Source organism: Diadema setosum, chromosome 20 (assembly GCF_964275005.1).
Source record: "Diadema setosum chromosome 20, eeDiaSeto1, whole genome shotgun sequence".
In the NCBI taxonomy this organism is placed as follows: Eukaryota; Metazoa; Echinodermata; class Echinoidea; order Diadematoida; family Diadematidae; genus Diadema; species Diadema setosum.
In genome coordinates this window covers 2428368-2452342 of record NC_092704.1, presented here as the reverse complement: position 1 = coordinate 2452342, position 23975 = coordinate 2428368, and the positions used below count along the sequence as shown (strand labels likewise).

The 23975-nt window shown below is 39.3% G+C and overlaps 1 protein-coding gene across 1 annotated transcript in view; it reads right to left on the bottom strand.

The window, feature by feature from the left end:
• Window positions 1-23621, bottom strand: part of LOC140244005 (uncharacterized) — a 30049-nt gene extending 6428 nt beyond the window's left edge. Inside the window, 3 exon segments of the mRNA XM_072323659.1 lie at window positions 7170-7358; window positions 18821-18957; window positions 23608-23621. Coding sequence (XP_072179760.1) covers window positions 7170-7358; window positions 18821-18957; window positions 23608-23621 — 340 coding nt within the window.
• Between the last annotated feature and the right edge of the window lie 354 nt (window positions 23622-23975).

The following is a 23975-nucleotide window of genomic DNA, read 5'->3' as shown; positions in this document are numbered from 1 at the left end:
GAGTAGAAGTTTTGAAGCCCTCACCTAGTGCCATCACATAAAGCAAACGGAAGTGAAATCAGGTTAGAAATGGCGAAGGAGTAGCATTTTGTAGCAAAATGTACAATACACTATACAGGTCAAAAATCAAGGTCAAAGGTCAAAGAAGTCAAAGGTCAAAATTCTGTGTGGAAGTTTTGAAGCCCTCACCTAGTGCCATCACATAAAGCAAACGGAATCGAAATTGGGTTAGAAATGGCGAAGGAGTAGCATTTTGAAGCAAAATGTGCAATATAGGTAAAAGGTCAAGGTCAAAGGTCACAACTGAAATTCTGTGTCGAAGTTTCAAAGCTCCCATGTAGTGCTATCATATAAAGCAAACAGAATCAAAATTGGCTCATATATGACAGAGAAGTAGCAAATTGAACATTTTGATTACACACGGACGCACACACGGACAGACGGACGGACACATGGACACACACACGTACGGAGCCCGTTTCATAGTCCCCTGCTCGAACTCGTTCGGCGGGGACAAAAAGACCTAAAGCAATATCACTTTGATTCTAGAGAAGAATATTCTTGAATATTCCTTAATTTAGGAGGTTTTGGACCCCCCTAGGGCCCCAGGGAAAGCATGGTGCCCATTCAAACACTTTGGAATGATACTTGCCAAGTTTGGTAAATCCATTATGCTGTTTTCAGCAAGATGAAAATCTAGGTTCCCCCTAGATGTGCAATGGACAAACTTGGAACGACAGTGTATGTACAGTCATCAATACTTCGAGACAAGAATTGTTATTATTCCTTAATGTGGAAGGAGGGGGGGGGGGGAATTAGGCCCCCTTAGGTCCCCACAGGGAAGCAATGCGCCCTGTTGAAAAAATTTAGATCTTAACCTCCTGTAATGCTACCTGTCAAGTTTAGTGAATATTCATAGAGGGATTTTCAACAATGATGAACACGTACGGTACAATTTACATCATCATTTGGACCAATCCCACCCATTCCCTTGGGTCGCGGGGGGTCTCCCTAAATCTGCCATGCATGATTAAAGTTGCAACAACAGTCATCAATATCTCAACTCATTGTATTAACTTAGCTCAATCACTTCTGGTTCTAGAGAAAATCTTTAAAGACTCCTTACTTGGGGGGGGGGGGGTGGATAGAGAACCTTGAGGCCCTCAAGTGGGGTATGGTGCCAAATTTGATGGAAATGAGATTCTGTCCCCCTAGGGATGCTACCTGCCATGTATGGTGAAAATTCATCTTCAAGTTTTAAAGAAAAAAGATGAAAATTCACAATTTAGGCCCCAATTTAGGCCCCTGGGGCCCAAGGTGGGCCATGGTGCCCATTTGATGGGTATGAGATTTTGCCCCCTAGGTTGTACCAACTTTGGTGTAAATTCATCAAGGTGTTTTCAAGAAAAATCTGAAAATGTACAATATGGGCCCCATTAGGACCCCTCTCAATCCCCTCCATGCCCTGGGTCCCAAGGGGGGGGGGGGGGGCACCCCTGATTCCCCATGAACAAACTTGAAACTACAGTAATTAATGTACACCTACTAAGTCATAGTATTAAGTCAGCTTTATCACTTCTGGTTATAGAGAGATGATTTTTTAAGATTCCTTAATTTTTCTTTTTTTTTTGGGGGGGGGGGGTTAGTCCCCTTTTGTGCCCCTCAAGTGGGGTATGGTGCCCACTTGAAGAGATTGAGATTCTATTCCCCTAGGGATGCTACCTGCCAAGTTTGGTGAAAATTCATCTCGGAGTTTTTAAGAAAAAAGATGAAAATTCACAATTTAGGCCCCAATTTAGGCCCCTGGGGCCAAAGGTGGGCCATGGTGCCCATTTGATGGGTATGAGATTTGCCCCCTAGGGATGCTACCTACCAACTTTGGTGAAAATTCATCAAGGTGTTTTCAAGAAAAATCTAAAAAATGTACAATTTGAGCCCCATTAGGACCCCTCCCCACTCCCCTCCTTTTACCCTAGGTCCCAAGGGGGGCAGCCATGATTCCCCCAAGAACAAACTTGAAACTACAGTCATCAATGTACGCCTACTAAGTAATAGTATTAAGTCAGCTTTATCACTTCTGGTTCTAGAGAGATGATTTTTAAAGATTCCTTGATTTGGGGGGAGGGGGTGGTCCCCTTTTGTGCCCCTCAAGTGGGGTATGGTGCCCACTTGAAGAAATTGAGATTCTATTCCTCTAGGGATGCTACCTGCCAAGTTGGGTGAAAATCGGTCAAGGGGTTTTCAACAGGAAGATGAAGATGTAAAAAAAAAAATTACGCATGACGGACGACTGATGACAGACACCGGACGAAGAGCAATCGCAACAGCTTAATTGAGCATTCAGCTCAGGTGAGCTAACAAAAAGTCGCACCCCTTGATATTAAGTTAGGACTCAATAAAGGTGAAATGATTCAACCACATCAATATTGGGTCTTCATATTTTCTGAAAGAACTACCGTTCTTGTACATTATATTTTTAAGTCGGGATCAAAATGAATGGGAATGTGCATTTTCAGCAGTTTTTTTTTTTTTTTTTTTAAAGAGTATAATGTGAGATCAGGTATGTCTAAGAGACCCTTTTCATTTCTTGAAATTCCTTTGCACACTCTTCACTTTCAAGTCTACTTATTTTTTAAAGGCTAATGTTGATGCTTTGAAAGTTGGTATTAATCATGACCAGAATGTGTTGATAAAGCATAAAATTTCAGCTTCATCTGATACTCTCTTCATTGTTGTTGCTCCAGTGGTTTACACCCTGTATTTGGTCCTGTTCATTGCACAGCTACAGTAGCATGGTTTGACTGCCCCGCTTGCTGACTTTTTACTTTCAAGTCTCACGCAACTTTTGAGACCAAATTTGTCGTGCCCGGGCATACCTTTCGGAAGCCACGCCCCTTCAAAAAATTTTTGTCAACTCAAAAATTGCTCAAAAACGTGATTTTGTGCACAAAGTCAAAACAAATTGTTTTTTCAATTAATTCATTTAAAGATTCATATTTCTAATTTGAATGGCTGGAATCAATTTATTTTAGCATAATTATGCTTCAAAAAATGTGTATGACAAATTCTGCTGCAAAAAACAAAAACAAAAGTTCGAAAAAACAGAGAAATACATAAAAAATTGATAAAACGATAAAAAACATAAGAAATTAATTTTGATAGTGATTTTTTTTTTACGCTCAAATCAGTCACGAGGAATATTTAAACCAAAAATCAGCATTCCATAAGCTTTTAAAAGCCAATTACAGACAAAAATGAGGTTTTTTGCATTTATTTGCATGATCAATTCAAAATAGAAAATGCAAATTTTAGGAAAATTCAACTTAACAGTCTTGTAGATTACATCTGGTTTTGTGTTCATGCAAAATTTTGTGGCGATCGCGTGATCAACGGCCGAGATCTGAAGGAATTCAAGCTCGCTAAATAGCCCAGGTAAGTTGGAGTTAAGCGCTTGAAGAGACCCTGTACTTCAAAGCAGCTTTTCTCGGTTCACCCTTTTCCCGAGTGTGCTTTCTTTCCAATATTTACAGAGTTTTGCAGAATCCATTTCACTTGAGCTATAGACCATTTTAAAGCTTAGACTCTGTTCTTTCAGGATCTGCCCTAAACTAAGAATCTGTGTCTGGCGACTTTTTGTTGGTTTTGTGATGCAGAATTACAATATACAAATTTACTGTATACGCTGTTATTTTCGCTTACAGATATTTTTGCGAATGACGGGGCCACAGACATTTGCACAAGATGTTGTTTTTACGAATTGACGCCAACGCTTACGTTAAAGGGACTGTACAGTACTGGTTGAGGTGGGGATTCATGTTTGGAACATTCCTGAGATAATGAGAAACCCCCTTCTGAAATATGAAAGAACATGTAATTCTAACAAGGATTCAACATTTATTTGATGGAAATTGGTTTTCAAATGGCTGAGATATCAAAAAGAGTGATAATAATAAAAGGTGACAGGCCACGCCTTTTATTACAATCTCTTTGTTTCACCTTGTATTTGGATATCTCAACCATTTTAAACCTGATTTTCATCAAATAAACTTTTCACACCCCTTAGAATTGCATGCTCTCTGATATCTCATAGAGTGGTTTCTGAAAATCTCGCAAAAAATTAAATGCTAAATCCTGACCTCGACCAGAACTGTACACACTCTTCAATGTACATTCTATAAACACAGCACATGGAGACATTTTCGCATGTCGTTAGATTCATGATCCAACTTTGATTCGTGAAATTCGAAAACAACAACAGCTCATAAAGTATATTTCTTTTTTGCTATTCACACAAAGTCACATTTTGTGTCACAAATTTCATTTTCAAGCACGCAACTGCATTCTGGATTACTTTAATAGACCACATTTGTGACCCTGCACCTCAAAACAAACAAAAAGTTGCCAGACATGAATTTTTAGTTAAGACCATATTCTGAAAGAACAGACTTTAAGCTTTAAAATGAGGTATAACTCAAATCGAATGGACTCTCCTAACCTATCTAAATATTGGAAAGAAAGCACAAACTCAGGAAAAGTGTGAACTGAGAAAAGAGGCTCTGAAGTACAGTGTCTATTCCAGCCCTTAATCTTTACCAAACCGTGCTGGCTGTGCGATGAATGGGACAAAAAACAGGAAGTAAACCACCAGAGTAACAACAATGAAGAGATTATCAGATTAAACTGAAATTAAGCATGCCACATAAACACATTCTGTCCATAATTAATGCCAACTTTCAAAGCAGTAGCACTATCCTTTCAAAAGTTTTTTAGAGTTGAAAGTGAAGAGTGTGGACAAGGTTTTTCAGAAATGAAAAAGGGATTCTAAAGACACACTAATCACACTATTCTACCAAAAATGTTCGGGATAAACTGCTAAAAAAAACACACTTTCCTGCCCGTTTTATGATACCAAATTTTAGCATAATGTAAAAGAAGACCCCCTCTTTCAGAAAATATGAAAAAGTCAAGTTCGGCTAGGTTGACCCATTTCACTTATTTTCAGTCCTCACGCAAAATCAGTGTGTGCGACTTTATGTTCGTTTTGAGGTGCACGGTCACATTTACAGTGAGTGAAAAGACCGGGCTCAACCATTCATTGCGGTACCAAAATTGGCTGTACATTTGGCCAAGCTCTGGAGGTAGTCTTGGCCATGGCCAAGCTGTGGCCGAGCCCGACCTTTTCTCACTGTAAACACAAACTGGACTTAATGGCCTGAATTCACGAGGTGGTACAAATGAAACCATGGTTTAAACCATGGAGTGCGAAGTGTCACACAAAATATTTCGTTACGAAATTGGTCATTTCGTTGACAAAATGACCGTTTCATTATTAAACAAAATTATCATTTCGTGGACGAAACGTTCATTAGGTTACAAAATGTCATTTCATTACAAAATAATCATTTCATCGACGAAATTACTGATTTCGTTACGGAATATTCCATGCAACACTTGGCGCTCCATGGTTTTTGTCCATGGTTTAAACCATGGTTTCAATCGTACCACCTTCGTGAATTCGGGCCATTGTGGTACCAAATTTTAGTCTGGCTTCCAGACCCTCTGTCCGTACCATTTTGCTATTCAGGATATTAACGCTCGGCAATCGCCAAATTGTGTCTCGCCCATTCGCGTACAAGGAATTAATATTTTTTATAACTCTCAGAAGTCAATTGACCTGCTTATGACCTTTGACCCTGTGGTGACCTTCAACACCCTAAGGGGCATTTACCATCCAAGTTTGGTCACAAACGGACAAAGGGATCAAAAGTAATGAGCCATAATCGAAATGCGCCATAAAAACTTAACATTGGGCCGTAAAAATTTGTTGACCCCTTTCTGTGACCTTTGACCTTGTGATGACCTTAAACTCCCTAAGGGACATCTACTGTCCAAGTTTGGTCACAAACGGACATAGGGATCAAAAGTTATGAGCCACAATCAAAACGCGCCCTAAAAACATAACATTGGGCCCTAAAAGTTTGTTGACCCCTGTCTGTGACCTTTGACCTTGTGACGACCTTCACCTCCCCAAGGGACATCTTCCATCCAAGTTTGGTCACAAACGGACAAAGGGATCAAAAGTTATGAGCCATAAACGAAATGCGCCCTAAAAACTTTACATAGGGCCCTAAAAGTTCGTTGACCCCCGTCTGTAACCTTTGACCTTGTGGTTACCTTCAACTTCCCAAGAGACATCTACCATCACCCAAGTTTGATTGCCATTGTAGCAACATGTGCTGAGTTACGTGTGATAAGAGAGTCTTGCAAGTAAACTTTAACGTATGACCTAAAATGACCTTTGACGTTATCATGTGACCTCTTACGGTACCATAACATGAAGGTACCCCCAGTGCATCCTCACCCAAATTTGATTGCCATTGTAGCAACATGTGCTGAGTTACATGTGATAAGAGAGTCTTGCAAGTAAACTTTAACGTATGACCTCAAATGACTTTTGACCTTATCCTGTGACCTCCAACGGCACCATAACATGAAGGTACCCCCAGTGCATCTATGACCCAAGTTAGGTTGTAATCCAAGCAACTTATGTGAAGTTATTTGTCAAAAGAGAGTCTTGCAGGTAAACTTTAACATAGAAAAGAGTCTTGCACATACTCTTTAATATATGACCTCAAATGACCTTTGACATCATCACATGACCTCCGACAACAACATAACATGAAGATACCCCGAGTGCTTCTATCACCCAAGTGTGGCTGCCATTGCTGTAACAGTTGCCAAGTTATGCATCATAAGAGAGTCTTGCAGGTAAACTTTATTTGTGACGGACGACGGACGGACGCCATTTGGATCCCTTAGTCTCGCCTTCACCTACGGTGGGCGAGACAAAAAGGTGCCTTTTGGAAAGGCGACGATACCACCACGGGGCGCCAACTTTGTCGCTGCGGAGTCCAGTTGGCAAAGGGTCTGGAAACCAGTCTATGCCACATTGTGACCGGCGTCCTCTCAATAAATAGTGTTTGTTTGAACCTTGACAATTGTCTCAGTGAATTGTCTCATCTAATCTACCAGTCCAACAAAGACTGTCAAACCATCAACTTGGTAAGTTGAAAGTTGCTACCTTTGGACCAGAACCACTTCATCATCAAATGTCATTTTTATGGTTTGAGAATAATGCATGTTGGTTACATTCCTATCACCATCATTACCTGGTGGGGCGGGGCTCTCTTGGTTGTGTCTGGATCCATGTCTTCTTAGGTGCTGTCTGAAGTCTTTACTGCTTGTGAATGCTTCTCCACACTCCTCACACAGAGGTAGCTTGTAAGTCCTGACCATGATTTCTCTTTCCTTCTCCAGTTTTGGAATGGAGGAAGTTGAACATGGGTTGGCATCATAGTCTTCTGCAACTGAGGATTGAGAGATATACAATTGTACATTATATAGAATTAGAAGTTACTGGCACCATTCATGAAGATGTTCATCATAAAGCCCATTCATTTCAGTACGAGACGCTCACCTAAGTATCGCAAGTTCACCTTTAATGCATTCTGGCAGACTCTTACGTGAGAACATTGGAAACTTGTGGTGGGGTAGTTTGAGAGCTGGGGGCATGGTGTTTATCTGCATTATATTCCATCTCACTGGTAAAAATATCTGCAAAGTACACTGTACTTCATAGAATGTTGGACTATGCAGTTTTGGGCCCCCTGGGACCATCAGGTGGGCATGGTGCCTATTTGATGGAAATGAGATTCTATCCCTCTGGGGATGCTACCTGCCAAGTTTGGTAAAAATTCATCTTGGGGTGTTCAAGAAAATATAAAAAATTTACAATCCAGGCCCCAATTTAGGCTGGGCATGGTGCCCATATGACGGGAATGAGATTCTACTCCCCTAGGGATGCTTCCTGCCAAGTTTGGTGCAAATCCATTTCGGCATTTTCAAGAAAAAGATAAATCTGTTAAATTTGAGCCCCATAAGGACCCCTCCCCACCCCCTTCCCCTGGGTCCCAAAGGGACACCCATGATTCCACCATGAGCAAACTTGAAATTACAGTCATCAATGTACCAACTCATAATACAGTGCACTCCCATTATTACGAAATGCTCAGGACTGGCAGTTTTCTGTCGTGATAACGAAATTTGGTGATAACAAATACAACAAAAAACAAATACAACAAAAAACAAATACAATATTTAACGAAAACAAGGAAGCAAAGCATATTCTGTTTGTTGAATACTCTTCATACACTGGAAAGCTATATGAACAATAAAACAAATAGTTATTCAATTTCAGATTATTGTATTCCAATAACGGAAGTTCCCCTCGGAAACTATGCGTGACACACCAGGGGAACACACAGTGACGTGACGCGTTCGCCCATGCAGAGACCCTATAAATGCTTGTTCCGCTACATATTTTTGAAAGCGATCCTCAGTGCACTATAACAGAGCACATTTCTTTTGTTTTTCTTTGTCAGTGGCACTAGGTAAAGACTTTGTTAAAAGAAAAATTTCGCTATAACCATGTTCGTTATAAGCAAATTTTGTACCATACACGTGAATGGCGATAATTTTGGGACCATAAGTTTTACTTCATTATATTAACCCTATTCTAACTGGGGGGGGGGGTCAAATTGACCCCCCCTTGACGTTTCGCGCCACGATTCCGCAACGCGCCAAGATTTTGCCGCGTCATTTCATGACTTTTTTCATTGAAGTCTCCCGCATATTTTGAGACCAAATTTGCGACGTCCGAGTACACCGTTCTGAAGTTATGCAATGTTTTGCATATGCATGTCAACCCGAAAACCGCTCAAATTCATGATTTCGTGTGCAAATCCAATGCAAACTGTGTTTTTTTGTTTAATTGATATAAATTAGATTATTTCAACTTTTAACCATTGAAATAAATCAATTCTAATGTAGATAAGCTTGAAAAAGTGCCTCCAACAAATTTTGGCAAAAAAACAATAGAAAACAAAAGATTGAAAAAACAATAAAATACATAAGAAATTAACAAAACAATAAAAAACAAAAGAAAATGATTTTGATTGCACTATTTTTTTACAAGAAAATTGTTTGATGTGTCTTGAGGAACTCTGACACAAAAATTTAATAATCCTTCAGTCTTTTTGATGGAGTTATAGGTGAAAATATGATTTCATGCGTTAATTTGCATAATTAATTTATTAAAAAATATGAAATCAACATTTTTCTATTGTATGACCATGTAATCTTGTAGTTGACATCCGGCTCTATGTTCAGGCAAAATTTTGCGGCGATCGCGCGATCGGCGGCCGAGATCTGAAGGGGGGGTCAAATTGACCCCCCCCCAGTAAAAACTTGGTCTCAAATAGCCCAGTTAGAATAGGGTTAAACAAAACTTCATTACAACCGTGTTCATTGTAACGGGAGTGCACTGAATTAACTTAGCCCTATCAATTCTAGTTCTAGAGAAGAAGATTTTTTAACCTCAACTAGGCCGGGGGGTGGGCTCCGAGGGCCCCCCCCCTCGATGTTTCGTGCGATGTATCACTAATGCGAAAAGCTATCGCCGCGACGTTTCATGACTTTTTTCTTTCAAGTCTCCCATATCTTTTGACACCAAATTTGTGATGCCAGGGCGTGCGTTTCCGAAGTTGCGCATAAATATGTACGTGCATGTCAGACCAAAAATTGCTCAAAAACATGAATTCGTGTACAATTTCAATGCAAACTGTGCTTACAGGCAAATGTCATAAAAGTATGACTATTTGGGGTTTTATTGATTAAAATCAATTAATAACATATTTTCTTGTTCGAAACAATGCTGCGGACAAATTTCATCGAATAGACAACAAAAACATAAAGTAAGACTAGAAATGTTGCTATGGCGACTGCTGCCTCCGCCATAATGCATGATTCTCCCAATAGGCATATAGTACAATGTCTTCACAATGTGTGATCCATGACAGTTTCACATAACTAGCAAAATATTGAAATGACAGGTTTGTCAGAAATTTCTTGAACTGGGTTTGCTATAATTTTCTAAGAGTGCAGGTACACATATTTGGAAAATTGAGAATGTTTACTTGACTTCTGACAGACCTTTTTATAAGTTTATGCATTAAGTAATTTCCAAGGTATGAAGACAGAGTGTAATGACAGTAAATAGATTTTTTTTTTTTTTTTTTGGGGGGGGGGGGGGCATTGAAACCTGGCCTCTGACCCATAACCTTAGACCTTTGACCTTCTGGCTGGAACTTTCCCAGAGAATCTCCATTAGGTAATGCATGTATTACGTTTTGAAACTAATAATGCAAGCATTGCATATATACTAGAATACGAGAGAAAAAGTAAAATTTTGAGGAATTGACCTTGACCTTTGACCCCAGACTATTGACCCATGACCTCTAAATTCCCAAGATAATCCCTGCCAGTCAGTACATGCGAATGTACCAAGTTCCATGAAGATACATTGAACCATTTGAGAGAAAAGTGATATTGCAACATTTTCACCTAACCTCTGACCTTTTGACCGTTGACCTTATGACATGAAACTCTCTCTGGAGAATCTTTACGCAGTAGTACATGTCCACACCAAGTTTCGAGAAAATACCTTTGGGCATTGCATAGATATGGGGGAAATTGCAACATATGTAGCATTTTTCCTTGACCTTTTGACCTTTGACCTCTTGCCAATGTCACTAAAATCTACTCAACTAATTGTCCCATCATACATTATCCTTGGACCAAGTTTGGCGAAAGCTGTGTTTCATCCAGTTTTGAGTTATCATGTAAACAAATAAATTTTAGGATTTGACCTTGATCTTTGACCTTTGTCCGATTTCACTGAAAAACTAATCAAGTAATTGCCCCATCATACATCATCCTCCAACAAGGTTTGGTGAAATTTGCTCCATCCAGTCTTGAGTTATCGCGTAAACGGATACAATTTCATGATTTGACCTTGACCTTTGACCTTTAGACGATTTCACCCAAAATCTAATCAAATAATTGCCCCATCACACTTCATACTTGGACCAAGTTTGGTAAAATTCCAGGAAATATTACTCAACTTATCGCGTAAACGAAAGCGGACAGACGTACGTACGTACGGACGGACAACCCGAAAACATAATGCCTCCGGCACCACTTCGTGGCAGAGGCATAAAAAACACAGAAATATATAACAAATTCAAAAAAACAATAAAATACCTAAGAATTTTTTTTTTTGATGGCACTTAATATTTGCTCAGGACACTAAAAAGAATATTTACACACAAAAAAAGTGCCCATTTAGATCCTTATTTAGTGATTTATACCAAATTGTCTGATTTCATGCATCATTATGCATAAATTAGCGTAATTTAGCATAACTGACATCTTTTTAAAAATTGAACTTAGTAGTACTTTAGATTACGTCATAGGCAATGTGTGTGCCAATTTTCATTGCGATCGCGCGGTCCCCCCTCCCCCCGGCTCTATGATCTACCTAAATAGCCCGGCCTAGTTAATGTGTGAGGTCATGGAGCACGCGAAGGATTTGCGAAGGATGCGAACGGAAAAATCCAATATTCGGAAAAGTTAATCTCCGAATGTGTTCCGACAACGAAGCCGAAAACTACTCTTGCGCGATTTGTGCGAAGTTTCCACGACGTATGTGCGAATGTCATGTGTATCATTGCTAAAGTACAGCACGTTACGTACACGAAGAACACGCGACGGAAATGCGAACAACGAAGCATTTTCAACACTCATTGGAGAAAACGTACCCAAGGAGACGTGGAAGCTGTCTTGAGTTGATTTTTTTTTCTCTTTCCTCTATTTCTACTTTCTTTTTCTCACATTTCTCTATCATGTGCTTTGCTACATTTGTTTTTTCTACGACCTATTTCCACTAGTAAAGCATTTGATTTTTTTTTGCAGTTCCTCCAACACATAATCTCTGTAGTTCAAAAGAAAGTTTACACACTTTAGATTAATTTTAAGTGTATTCTGTGATTTTTTTTTTGTATATCAAACACTTCTTTCTCTTTGCTAGTCTTTAATTTTTTATGTTACTATAGTTAATAATTGTTTGATGTTCAGATGTATGCTATTTAATTTGTGGAAAACGTATAGGTCATACATCCCCAAAACGTGCGCTAAACATTCGTGAGAGTGTCTCAAAGGGTACGCTAACAGTTTGCGATCACGTCGTAAAATGATCGGAAAATCTTTGCAGATTTCGCGTAACATACGCGAGACATTCTCCAAAGATTCCAAGTCTGTTTGGGGTTTCACAAACATTTTGCAAACATCGTGCGTGTCTTGCGAAGGTCTTGAGCATATGACAAGGCTTTAAAGACACTTTCGAGAACAATTCAAGAGCAAATCATGACCAATGTGTGGAAAAGGTTCGCAAGAAATTTCAAACTTTTTTGAAATTCTCGCAGGAGTAAAAACAACATTCGCGAACAATTGACGACGCTTCCAAACCCCCATGTATGTTTGGCGATTTTTTGCAGACTAAAATATGAATGCTGGATTTTGCCATTCGCGTCCTTCACAAATCGTTTGCGTGCTCTGTGAAATCACACCTTTAGGGTTAAGATTCCTTAATAGGGAGCTTTAGATTTTGACGCGCGGACGTTTGAGCCGACGCTTGCGCTGGACGTTCTCCTCTCCCTGCGTTGTGTGGAAAAGTAGCTTTAGATTACGCTAGGACGCAACGTATAAAAAATAAAATCGCGCCCCCATATGATCAGTGCATGAAGAAGCTCTCTACGTCGCAAACTGTGCGGACGTGAAAATAGCCCACTACGCGAAGTAAACAACTCTGGCGACGCAAGCTAAAAATAGATTGACTTTACGCGCGCTACTGCGCAAGCTCAGAACATGTTTTTTTCCTTTGAACGTCCGCGCGTCTAAAATCTAAAGCTCCCTAATTTTGGAGGGTTTGGGTCCCTCTGGGGGCCCCCTGGGTAAGGCATGGTGCCTATTATAACAAATTGAGATCCTATTCCCCTAGGGATGCTACCTGCCAAGTTTGGTGAAAATCGGTCATGGGGTTCTCAAGAAAATATAAATGTGAAAAGTTTACGCACAACGGACGACGAAGGAAGGATGACGGATGCCGGATGAAGAGCGATCGCAACAGCTCTTTAAGCCTTTGGCTCAGGCGAGCTAAAAATGGATAACGCGAAAAAGGTGAACTGTTCTTAGCAAGAAATGCTTTACTAACTTACTATATACACTGTACTACAACTTTAAGTTTAAGATTAAAAGTTCATATGCAGATCACAAAACTTATACATTTTAGTAATGGAATCTGCATTGTGGATTAACTTAGGGATTTCTCACTCTTCCAACTCATTTCAAATATTGTTAAAAGCATCTTCACTATTGCAATACAGATATCCTTTGCCAAAATTATCTATCTGCCACATGTCTAAACAGCTCTTGACATAATGCAGAATTTTTAATAGTTAAGTTGACATATTGCTTGCCAGGTTTGCATTGCTAAAAATTCAAAATTCATCACCATCACTGTCATGGCAGTTGTCATGGTTGCTTGCTTGTATCTGGAGGTCTCCTGGCAGTGAAGATTCAACCTTGACAATTGTATCAGTGGTATACATGGAATCTACTGGTCCATCAAAGACTGTCAAACCATCAACTTGGTTAGTTGTAAGTTGCTGCCTTTGGACCAGACCCACTTTGTCAGTAGATGCCACTTTTATGGTTTGAGAATAATGCATGTTGGTTACATTCCTATAACCATCATCACTTGGTCGGGTAGGGCTCTCTTGGGTGTGTCTGGATCCATGTCTTGTTAGGTGTTGTCTCAATTCTTCACTGCTTGTGAATTCTCCTCCACACTCCTCATACAGAGGTAGCTTGTAAGTCTTGACCAGGACTTCTCTTTCCTTCTCCAGTTTTGGAATTGAGGAAGTTGAGCATGGGTTGGTATCATGTTCTTCTGGAAGTGGGTATTGAAAGACATAAATGGTAAAGAATTAAAAGTTACTGGCACTATTCATGAAGATGTTCATTACAAAGTCCATTCATTCCCTTAATGAAAAACATTTTAGGGGAGCAAAAAGGTGAATTGTCCTTGCCAAGAAATGCATTACTAACTGTATACTACACTTTTAAATTCGAGCGTCTGGAATGAGAATTTACTGACACCATTCATGAAGATTAAAAGTACAAATGCAGATCACAAAGCCTATACATTTTAGTATGGAATAAATAAATGTATTGTGGATTAACTTAGGGCTTGTTTTCTTATACAGTATCATAATTCTTCCCATTGAAAAAAGAAATGTAAGCTATCATTTTCACAAAATAAGGCCTCCCAGAAGTTCATTGACCCGCCTATGACCTTTGACCTTGTGGTGAACTTCAACTCCCCAAGGGACATTTACAATATAAGTTTGGTCACAAACAAAGGGATCAAAAGTTATGAGCCATAATCGAAACGCGCCATAAAAACTTAACAATGGGCCCTAAAAATTTGTTGACCCCTTTCTGTGACCTTTGGATGACCTTTTATTCCCCAAGGGACATCTACCATCCAAGTTTTGGTCACAAATGGAGAAGGAGATCAAAAGTTATGAGCCACAATCAAAAGGCGCCATAAAAACTTAACATTGGGCCCTAAAAGTTTGTGACCTTTGACATTGTGGTAACCTTTATCTTCCCAAGGGACATCTACTACCTAAGTTTGGTCACAAACAGACAGATACATCAAAAGTTCGGAGCCATAAACGAAACGCGTCCTAAAAACTTAACATTGGGCCTTAAAGTTCATTGACCTCTGCCTGTGACCTTTGACCTTGAGTTGCCCTTCATGTTTAGTAAAATGTGTAACTTTGTGTAACCACTCTTCCCTCCACGTTTGATTGAGATTGAAATCCTCAGTAGAGAATTATTCAAGTCTTTGTAGCGTTACGGACAGACGACGGACGGACAGACGCCACAGGCGATCCCTTAGTCTCACCACACCTCCGGTGGGCTCGACAAAAATGTAGGGCATTTTTTTTTTCTTTAGAAAAGCACGGTTTCTCACTCTCCCAACTAATTTCAAATATTGTTAAAAGCATCTTCACTATTAAAATGCAGATATCCTTTGTCAAAATATCTATCTGCCACATGTCTAAACAGCTCTTCACATAATGCACAATGTTAATCGTTAACTTGACATATTTCTTGCCACGTTTGCATTGCTAAAAATTCAAAATTCAATACCATCACAGTCATGGTAGTTGTTATGGCTGCTTGCTTGTATCTGGAGGTCTCCTGGCAGTGAAGATTCAACCTTGACAATTGTATCAGTGGTATACATGGAATCTACCGGTCCATCAAAGACTGTCAAACCATCAACTTGGTTAGTTGTAAGTTGCTGCCTTTGGACCAGACCCACTTTGTCAGTAGATTCCACTTTTATGGTTTGAGAATAATGCATGTTGGTTACATTCCTATCACCATCATCGCTTGGTGGGGTAGGGCTCTCTTGGGTGTGTCTGGATCCATGTCTTGTTAGGTGCTGTCTGAAATCTTCACTACTTGTGAATTCTCCTCCACACTCCTCATACAGAGGAAGCTTGTATGTCTTCACCACGACTTCTCTTTCCTTCTCCAGTTTTGGAATTGAGGAAGTTGAGCATGGGTTGGTATCACGTTCTCCTGCAAGTGGGTATTGAAAGACATACATTGCAAGGAATTAGAAGCTGCTGGCACCATTCATGAAGATGGTCATCATAAAGTCCATTTATTTAATACCGTAATGGAATACCCCTGTGGGGAGGGACAAGGTGAATTGTCCATGACAATAGATGCTTTACTATTAACTACAGTACTACAACTTTATCCCTATTCCCATGGGGGGAGATGTGATTTTGTGTACAAATCCAATGTATTAGATTGTGTTTTTACAATTAATTCACTTGTATAGTTCTACTTTCAATGGCTGGTAATTACTTATTTTAGCGTGATTACCCTTTAAAAAGTTTCTGCAACAAGTTTTGACCAAAAAAATAAAGCAACAAAAACAGAAAGTAAAAAAAAAACAGAAAAAAATAAGAAATTCATAAAACAATAAAATACATATTAAGAAATAATTATGGAGCCAAATTTTTTCCTTGAATATTACTGTTGAGGATATTGAAAAGAATACAAACTACATCAACTAAAATTTGAACTAGAAATGTCGCTATGGCGACTGGTATGCCTCGGCCATAATGTATGATTCTCCTAATACATTTGTAGTTCTATAGTATGCCATGACAATGTGTGATGACAGTTTCATCTCATGGCAAAATATTACGTTGACACGTTATAATGTGTTGAATGTTCACTTTCCCTGAACTAGACTTAATTGGATGAATGGCTACATTTTCTATAAGAGCACGTATTTGGGGGATTTGTGGACTTTTACTTGACTTTAGACCCTTATAAGTCTCTATGCATTGAGTAATTTTCAAGCTACAGAGAAAAACTGTAATTTCTGTGTTAAATAGTAAATTGTTAGCATCTTGACCTGGCCTTTGACCCTTGGCCATTGACTCTACGACCTGAAGAGAATCACTGTCAGGCACAACATGCATATGGGTAATTCCATGAAGTTGGGGCAGTGTCCATATAGCATCGTGAAATACATTTCAGCATAACTCAATATTAATTCTGCTGTACATTTATTGTTTGTAGGCTTTACATAAATTGCATTGAGGCCACACATTTTCCTGGAAATTTTGTGCCATTTAGACTCAATTTTGATGAAGTTACTAAACAATATGTAACGGTGTCCTGTAGCATCGTGACGTGTCCATGTAGCATCGTGATATTTTAAAATTTGGTCCTAAGAGACAAATTATGGCAATTAGCTTGACCAAACTTTGATGCAACATTGCAATATATTTTTTTATGCATATTTACTAGATTAGTCAGATAGCTGAATATCTCAAATTTCCTGTACACAGTTTTACTTTTAAAAGAAAATTACAAAATGTATCACGATGCTACGCGGTGTCCTTTTTTGTGACATTTGGTGGACACCGCGTAGCATAGTGACACATTGTGCAATTTTCTTGTAAAGGTAAAACTGTGAAAACGAGAGTTAAGATATTTACCTATCTGACTAATCTAGTAATTATGCATATTATATCAAATTTTGGTCCAGCTAATTGCATCAATTTGTCTTTTAGGACCAGATTTTAACTATCACGATGCTACATGGACACATCACGATGCCACAGGACACCGTTGCATTTTTTAAAAATAACTTCATCAAAATTGAGTCTAAATGGCACAAAATTTCTAGGAAAATGTATGGTCTCAATACAAATGTAAAGCCTATAAAGAATATATGTATAGCATAATTAGTATTGAGTTATGCCAAAATGTCACACTTTGTGCCCCAACTTCACGGAATTACCCATATATTTATTTTATGATGATACCTTGAGCCACTTTCGAGATATGAAGGAAGAAATAAATTTAGCAATTTCACTTAACCTTTGACTTTTTGGCCAAAATCCGGCGGGCATTGCAAAAACATGATAGAAAAATTAAATTTTATGAGTTGACCTTGACCTTTGACCCCGATCTTTGAGCTCATGACCCCAAATACACTGCCAGTCAGTACATGCATATGTACTGTGCTCCATGAAGATACCTTGAACCATTGCCAAGATATGGAAAAAAAAGTGAAACATTTTCACTTGACCTTTGACCTCATGACCCCAAACTCTCACGAGAGAATCTTTATTTGGTGATACATGTTTTACACTAAGTTACTAAGTTTCAAGAAAACACCATCAGGCATTGCATAGATATGGGGGAAATAGTGAAATTTCGAGCATTTGACCTGAACCTCTGACCTTTAACCTTGAGCATTTGCACCCAAAAGTTGATAGGCACAACTTCACCCCCTCATACATACCTATACCTACCAAGTTTCATTGTGATACCTCAAACAGTTTTTCAGTTATGCTGTCCACAAAATTGATTACGGACGGACGGAAGGACAGACGGAAGGACGGAAAACCCGAAAACATAATGCCTCCGGTGAAACTTTGTGGCGGAGGCATAAAAATCAACCAATGCACTCTTGTAGATCTGGCGTCTACCTTAGTGCAAATTTTTGCGAGGTCATGATCTATGACCAAGATCTGAAAGGGGGGCCAAAAAGACCCCCCCCCCCCCCCCCCCCCCCCCCCCCCCCCCGTGGTTTCAAGTCCCTCAAAAAACCCGGTGAGATCAGGGTTAAATTAGAAGTTACTGGGAGTGGGTAAAAGAAGATATATGTATGAACTGTCCCTGGGATAGTTGGCATAAGGGTCTAGGGCAATTACCCCCTGGGCATTTACCCCGCACCCTTCCCCTGGCCCTAATCCTAATCCTAATCCTAATTCTGAACCTAATCCTAACCCTAACCCAAACTCCTAACCCTAACCCTAATCTTTACTCTAACGTTACCACCAACCAGTATTTGGCCGAGGGGTAATTGCCCTCTCGGGGTAATTGCCCGGATACGTTGGCATAAATGTACACACACAAGGATGAAATAAAAACAAGTTGCTAAATTGCATTAAACAAAGATGACAGTTGTGAAACTCACATGAGATAAAATAGCAACTCATATTGAGATAAAATAGCGACTGCATGGAAGCGAAAATGTGCTATCGTATTCGCGATAGCAAAGGGTTTTTTTCTTAAATGTCTAGGGTCAACAATATTTCAGGGTCTGTCGGGATAAGCCCATACATTTTTTTTTTTCTTGGCGTTTAATATACTTCATTATACAGGCTGCATTCATAATCATATTCTTAGGCAAATAATTTGACAAAAACTGCGTCAGTTTGACAGAAATCACTTTATATGCACACTGTACCTGCTTCAGTGATGTCTTCCATCACCTTCCAGTGGGATGCATATTGTGCTGCTTCATTTTCATCATCATCTTCTTCCTCCATCTTAATCCATGAGACTGCCATGTCCATCTCTTGTATACTGGAAGGGAGTCTGCAACTGAAAAAAGAAAAGCAAAAAGGGACTGAATCTGTTATCACATGAGATGAATGAGAGGTTTTATTGCGCAGGAAATGAGACCGCATGTGACGAGCATTACAAAACCAACAAAAAGCTACACACCCCAATTTCGTGCAAGGACTAAAAATGGTGAAACAGGTCAACATAGTCTAGACTCTTTTGACATGACTTTTTGATATGCTGAGAGTATTTCTATATTTTTCAATTTCCTGGGAATGTAAAACAATTGGGAGATGACATTTTTAACTGTTTTATGTAAAATATTTTCTGTAGAATATTCTTATTAGGTATTTTTTCATTTTTTTCAAACCCTGTACACACTTTTCACTTCTAACCAAATCACTTTTGAAAGAATACACTAAATGCTATTGACAGTGTTAAAAGTTGGTCGTCAGTCTTATGATAGAATATGTGACCTGTCACTTGAAAATCAGCCACACGTCACTGGCATCGAACTTAGAATAATTAGACTTTAGTTGAGGCACCAATAAAAAACTTAAAATTTGACTTCTAGGCTGATTATGGAAATCATTTCTGGATTTATCTATCGTGAGCTAAAATTTCAATACATCATGCTTACCAGAAAAGAGAGAAATATTCTTGAAACTATTTGTAACTATTTTTTTTCGGCTTCCCAATTTTTGCAGAACAGCTTGAGCAAGGGCTATGCTCAGCAAATTTCCTAAGTTTTGCCCCCCAGCAATTGCTAAAAGCTGACTGGCTGGTGATGACATATTTCAATGAAGTTGTTCATTACTCAAGCGCAAATTTCAAACCTTGATTGATATTATAACTCACAGAGACTCCAACTCTCCCGTTTTTGACGGGAGATCTCCCGCCGAAAACCCATTTTTGCAAAAACTCCCGTTCTCTTGCTTGAGATTTAATTTCTCCCACCCTGGCTCTGTGTCTCCCGTTGGAAAGGATTTCTTACTAATTGCTATTGTATGTCAAAAAAAAATAAGCCTTAGACAACACCAGATAGCATCTAGAACCCTAGGAATTTTGCGCTTCGCACACATCAACTTGGAGTCTCCTGTTTGCTTGGGGTTACTTTCAGGTGGGAGAATCTCCAGATCAGAAGGTGCCTTGGGTTGGAGTCTCTGAACTCAAAGCATTATTGTTCTATTGAAGAGATGCAGACTTCAGTGTAATAGTCGAAGCAAAAAATAATGACAGTGTGCCTCCTGTCGGGTGACAGGACATGTATAATCCGGTAATCAGTTATGGTCCTTCCTGTTGATTTTAACAGGTGCATGTCCCTTGCTTGGCAAATAGTACTGAATGGTGTGGGCCGCGTGGCTTTTGCGTTTTTACTACTCTGTCTCCTTGTCAAGGACGCGGGAGATTGAGTCAGGTACTCGCAAGCAAAGAAAAAGAAAAAGAAAAACAAAAACAAAAATAATCCACCAGCTGCTTGAGATGGTCCTTTTTTTTTTTTCTAATGGTAATTGAAGACATAATTGGCAAAATATCAAAATGACAGGTTTGCCACAAATGTCTTGAATGTTCACTTTCCTTGACCTAGGTTTAATGGGATGGCTGCTTATACTGCCTAAAAGCGCAGGTATTTGGGGATTTGAGAATTTTAACTTAAAACTTTTGAACCTTTTTTTTTTATAAGTCTATGTATCAATCAAACTTTTAAGGTATGGAGAAAAAGTTTAATTTCACAATCAAATAGTAACATTTTCGCATTTTAACTTGGCTTTGACCCTGGAACTTTGACCTTATGACCCTAAAATTCCCAAGAGAATCACTGCCAGGTAGAACAGATATTAAGTTTCATGATGATATCTTGAGTCACTTTTGAGATATGGACCAAGAAATGAAATTTAGCCTTTTTACTTGACCTCCGACCTTTGATGGGCAAGAAACTTCCAAGAGAATCTCTATTGGGTTATGGTATCAAGTTTCAAGAAAAATCCATCTACAGATAGCATTGCATTAAATGAGGGAAAAATTGAAATTGAGAATTTGACCTTGACCTTTGATCCATGACCTTTGACCCATGACCCCCATATTCCCTAGATAATCACTGCTAATCAGACCATGCATAAATACTAAGTTCCATGAAGATAGCTTGAACCATTTCTAAGATATGGAAAAAAAGTGAAATTCTAACATTTTCACTTGACCTCTGACCTTTGAACTCATGACTTGAAACTCTCTTCGGAGAATCTTTATTTGGTATTACATGTATGCACACCAAGTTTCCAGAAAAAAGAAAAAAAAAAACTCCTGGCATATTGCATAAATATGGGGAAAATAGTGATATTTCGAGCATTTGACCTTGACCTTTGACCTTGATGTGCCCCCCCAAGAGTTGGTAGGCACAACTTCGCCCACTCATGCATAAGTATACCAAGTCTCATTAGGATACCTTAAGCAGTATAGTTACGCTGTCCACAAAATTCATTACGGACGGACGGAAGGACGGATGCTGGGACAGACAACCCGAAAACATAATGCCTCACAAGTATCAATGTGTATTTATCAATGTCATGATACATGTGTATTATATGTCCATAATCTCCAAATTGTACAAAGCCAAGGACTACAGCTGTACATGTAGTATGTCTCCTCCTTGAGTACCGTAATGGCTAATGCCATGGCAATGCAGTCTGGTCTTCCCGCTTACACTTCAGACATCAAGGCAGTATAGGAGAGAGAGTGCAAAAGAGGGCAACCAGGACGATCCCCTCTTTGAGATACATTGTACCTGCCTAGCCTTACACAGAAAGGCTATAACTCCTCAACCTACCATCCCTTGCATGAAATTGCTACAAGTACAATTGTACAAAGACAAAAAAAAAAAAAAAAGAGAAGAAAAGAAAAGAAATGCCAGGACTGCGCAGTGTGTGGCTAAATCGTTTTTGTGTGCGTCTTTTCACGATGTCTTACGTGCAAAGTCTATGGAGGTTGAAAGCAGTTACCAGCTACAGGACAAAATGAATGGAGTGATAATAATGCTGACTGTGTTCAGTAGGCCTACACATACAGACAGTAGTCATTGCAGCAAAATTCCATAATTTCAATGCTTCAAACTTGGCAGGTTACCATTGATACCATGAAAACCAAAGTTTTTCTTAAACCCTCATGAAAATGATGATAAATAAGGGCTACAGGGTTCCCACAGAAACTTGAAAACAGAATTTCATGACTTTTCCTAGACAGAAAGATCCGTCTGTCTGGAGGAGTCTTTCATTTTTTTGACGTTATCGCTCTCCTCCGTAGACAGACGGAAGGTATAGTACCCATCGCTGTGTGGATGTTCTTAACCACTGTCTCTATGGAAAATTGGGTGAGGTACCTCACCCTTCTCGATTGCGTCTAATTCACGGCCCTAGGTCGGCAAATTTAAGCTTGTAGAGCAAAATCAACATTTCAAGAATGCAAGACGGTACTGGTACTACACTCACCAGATTAATGAATAATCAAACATTTTGGTAGAATTTTCATGATTAAAGATGCAACTACCAGCCCATTGATAGGATCGTAACAGCTCTTCAACATATGAATCCGTTAGCCAATCACATGCAAGGTAGTTTCTACTTGTTTTTTTTTTTTATAATGACACGTACCTCGCATGTGATTGGCTAACAGATTCAAAATGGCAACTTGCATATCTAGCAAACGGCGATGTTGCCATATGGAGAAAATTTCTGCGTTATAACCTTGTTACTGTATTTCGACTGCACAATGTGAGAAATTTACCCCAAATATTGCTGCATAATGTGTCATGTCATGTCAAACTTGTTTGAATGTAAAATAGCTGGACCTGAAATTGGTTTGTCGTATCATTTGATCTGTGCGCGACCGCTTGCAGCGCATCCACACAGGAGCCGGAATCATTGACTTCGGTCTGTATAAGGAGGGGATCCGTGAAGCAAGAAGCAGTCTCCGCGGAACATTTCCCCAACGACCAGATACAGACCGATCTTTCGGTCAAGACTTTTCCATGACTAAATTGCTGCTTTCCATGACTTCCTTTTTGGCACGGTTTCCAAATCCAGACACGTTATGATGGCCTCCACCTCCCCTCAAAGCCATCCGTTCCACCTACTATCTTACTCATGACATGTACATCTATTATCATTAGTATACCGGTATGTCCCGGGAGTTATGTAGAATCTGGGATGCCACAAAACTGGGAAAAATGGAAATAATGATAATGAACACCAATTATGATAGCAGAGTATGATCAGAGAAAGAGTACGAGAGTTGCGAGACACGACAAACTGAAAAGCTGCCATATAGCCAAGAGGTAAATGCAATTCCATGACTTTTCAAAGACTTTTCACAAATTTTCCAAATTGCCTGACTTTTCCCTGACTTTCCATGACCACAAATTTTTCCAGGATTTTCCATGACTGTGAACTGAACTGTGGGAACCCAGCCCTGCCCTCCCCACCCTGGCCTGGGTTTGGGGCTATTGACTGTAGGACTTCCATAAAATACAGTACCTCCCGATCCCACTAAAATAAAAAATAAGTAGAAATTACATTTAGTCATAAAACACATTCATATCTAGATTGTATCTAACAGAAGTTTGAGAACTATATTGCTGGGTATAAATTATAGCAGCCATAATTGCCTAATGACCAATACAATGAAAAAGTTACTCACCAACTTTATTTCATGTAGGTGGGACTAGTACGTTGAAAGCGATTAATCCTAATTTTTGTGCGCATTTTACAGCCAATTGATTGTGGTGATCAAGTTAAAGCGATAATGCCACGTCATTTCCTTCAGAATTAAGCTCCTGGTTGACAGTAGTTTTAAAAAAGATGAATTCTGATGATAAGATAACTCAGATTCTAATCCTTCCTTATGCTGGCGAAGTGCAACTTCAGTTCTGTTCGAAGACACCACCAAAACTATGGCTAGCCATCGCTGCCATTAACGCCATCTAGTGTACGTACCAAAGAGTATAGAAGCTACGCTATTAGAGGGCGTACTCTCGCGATTTCGCACGCAAACGGATGTAGTACGAC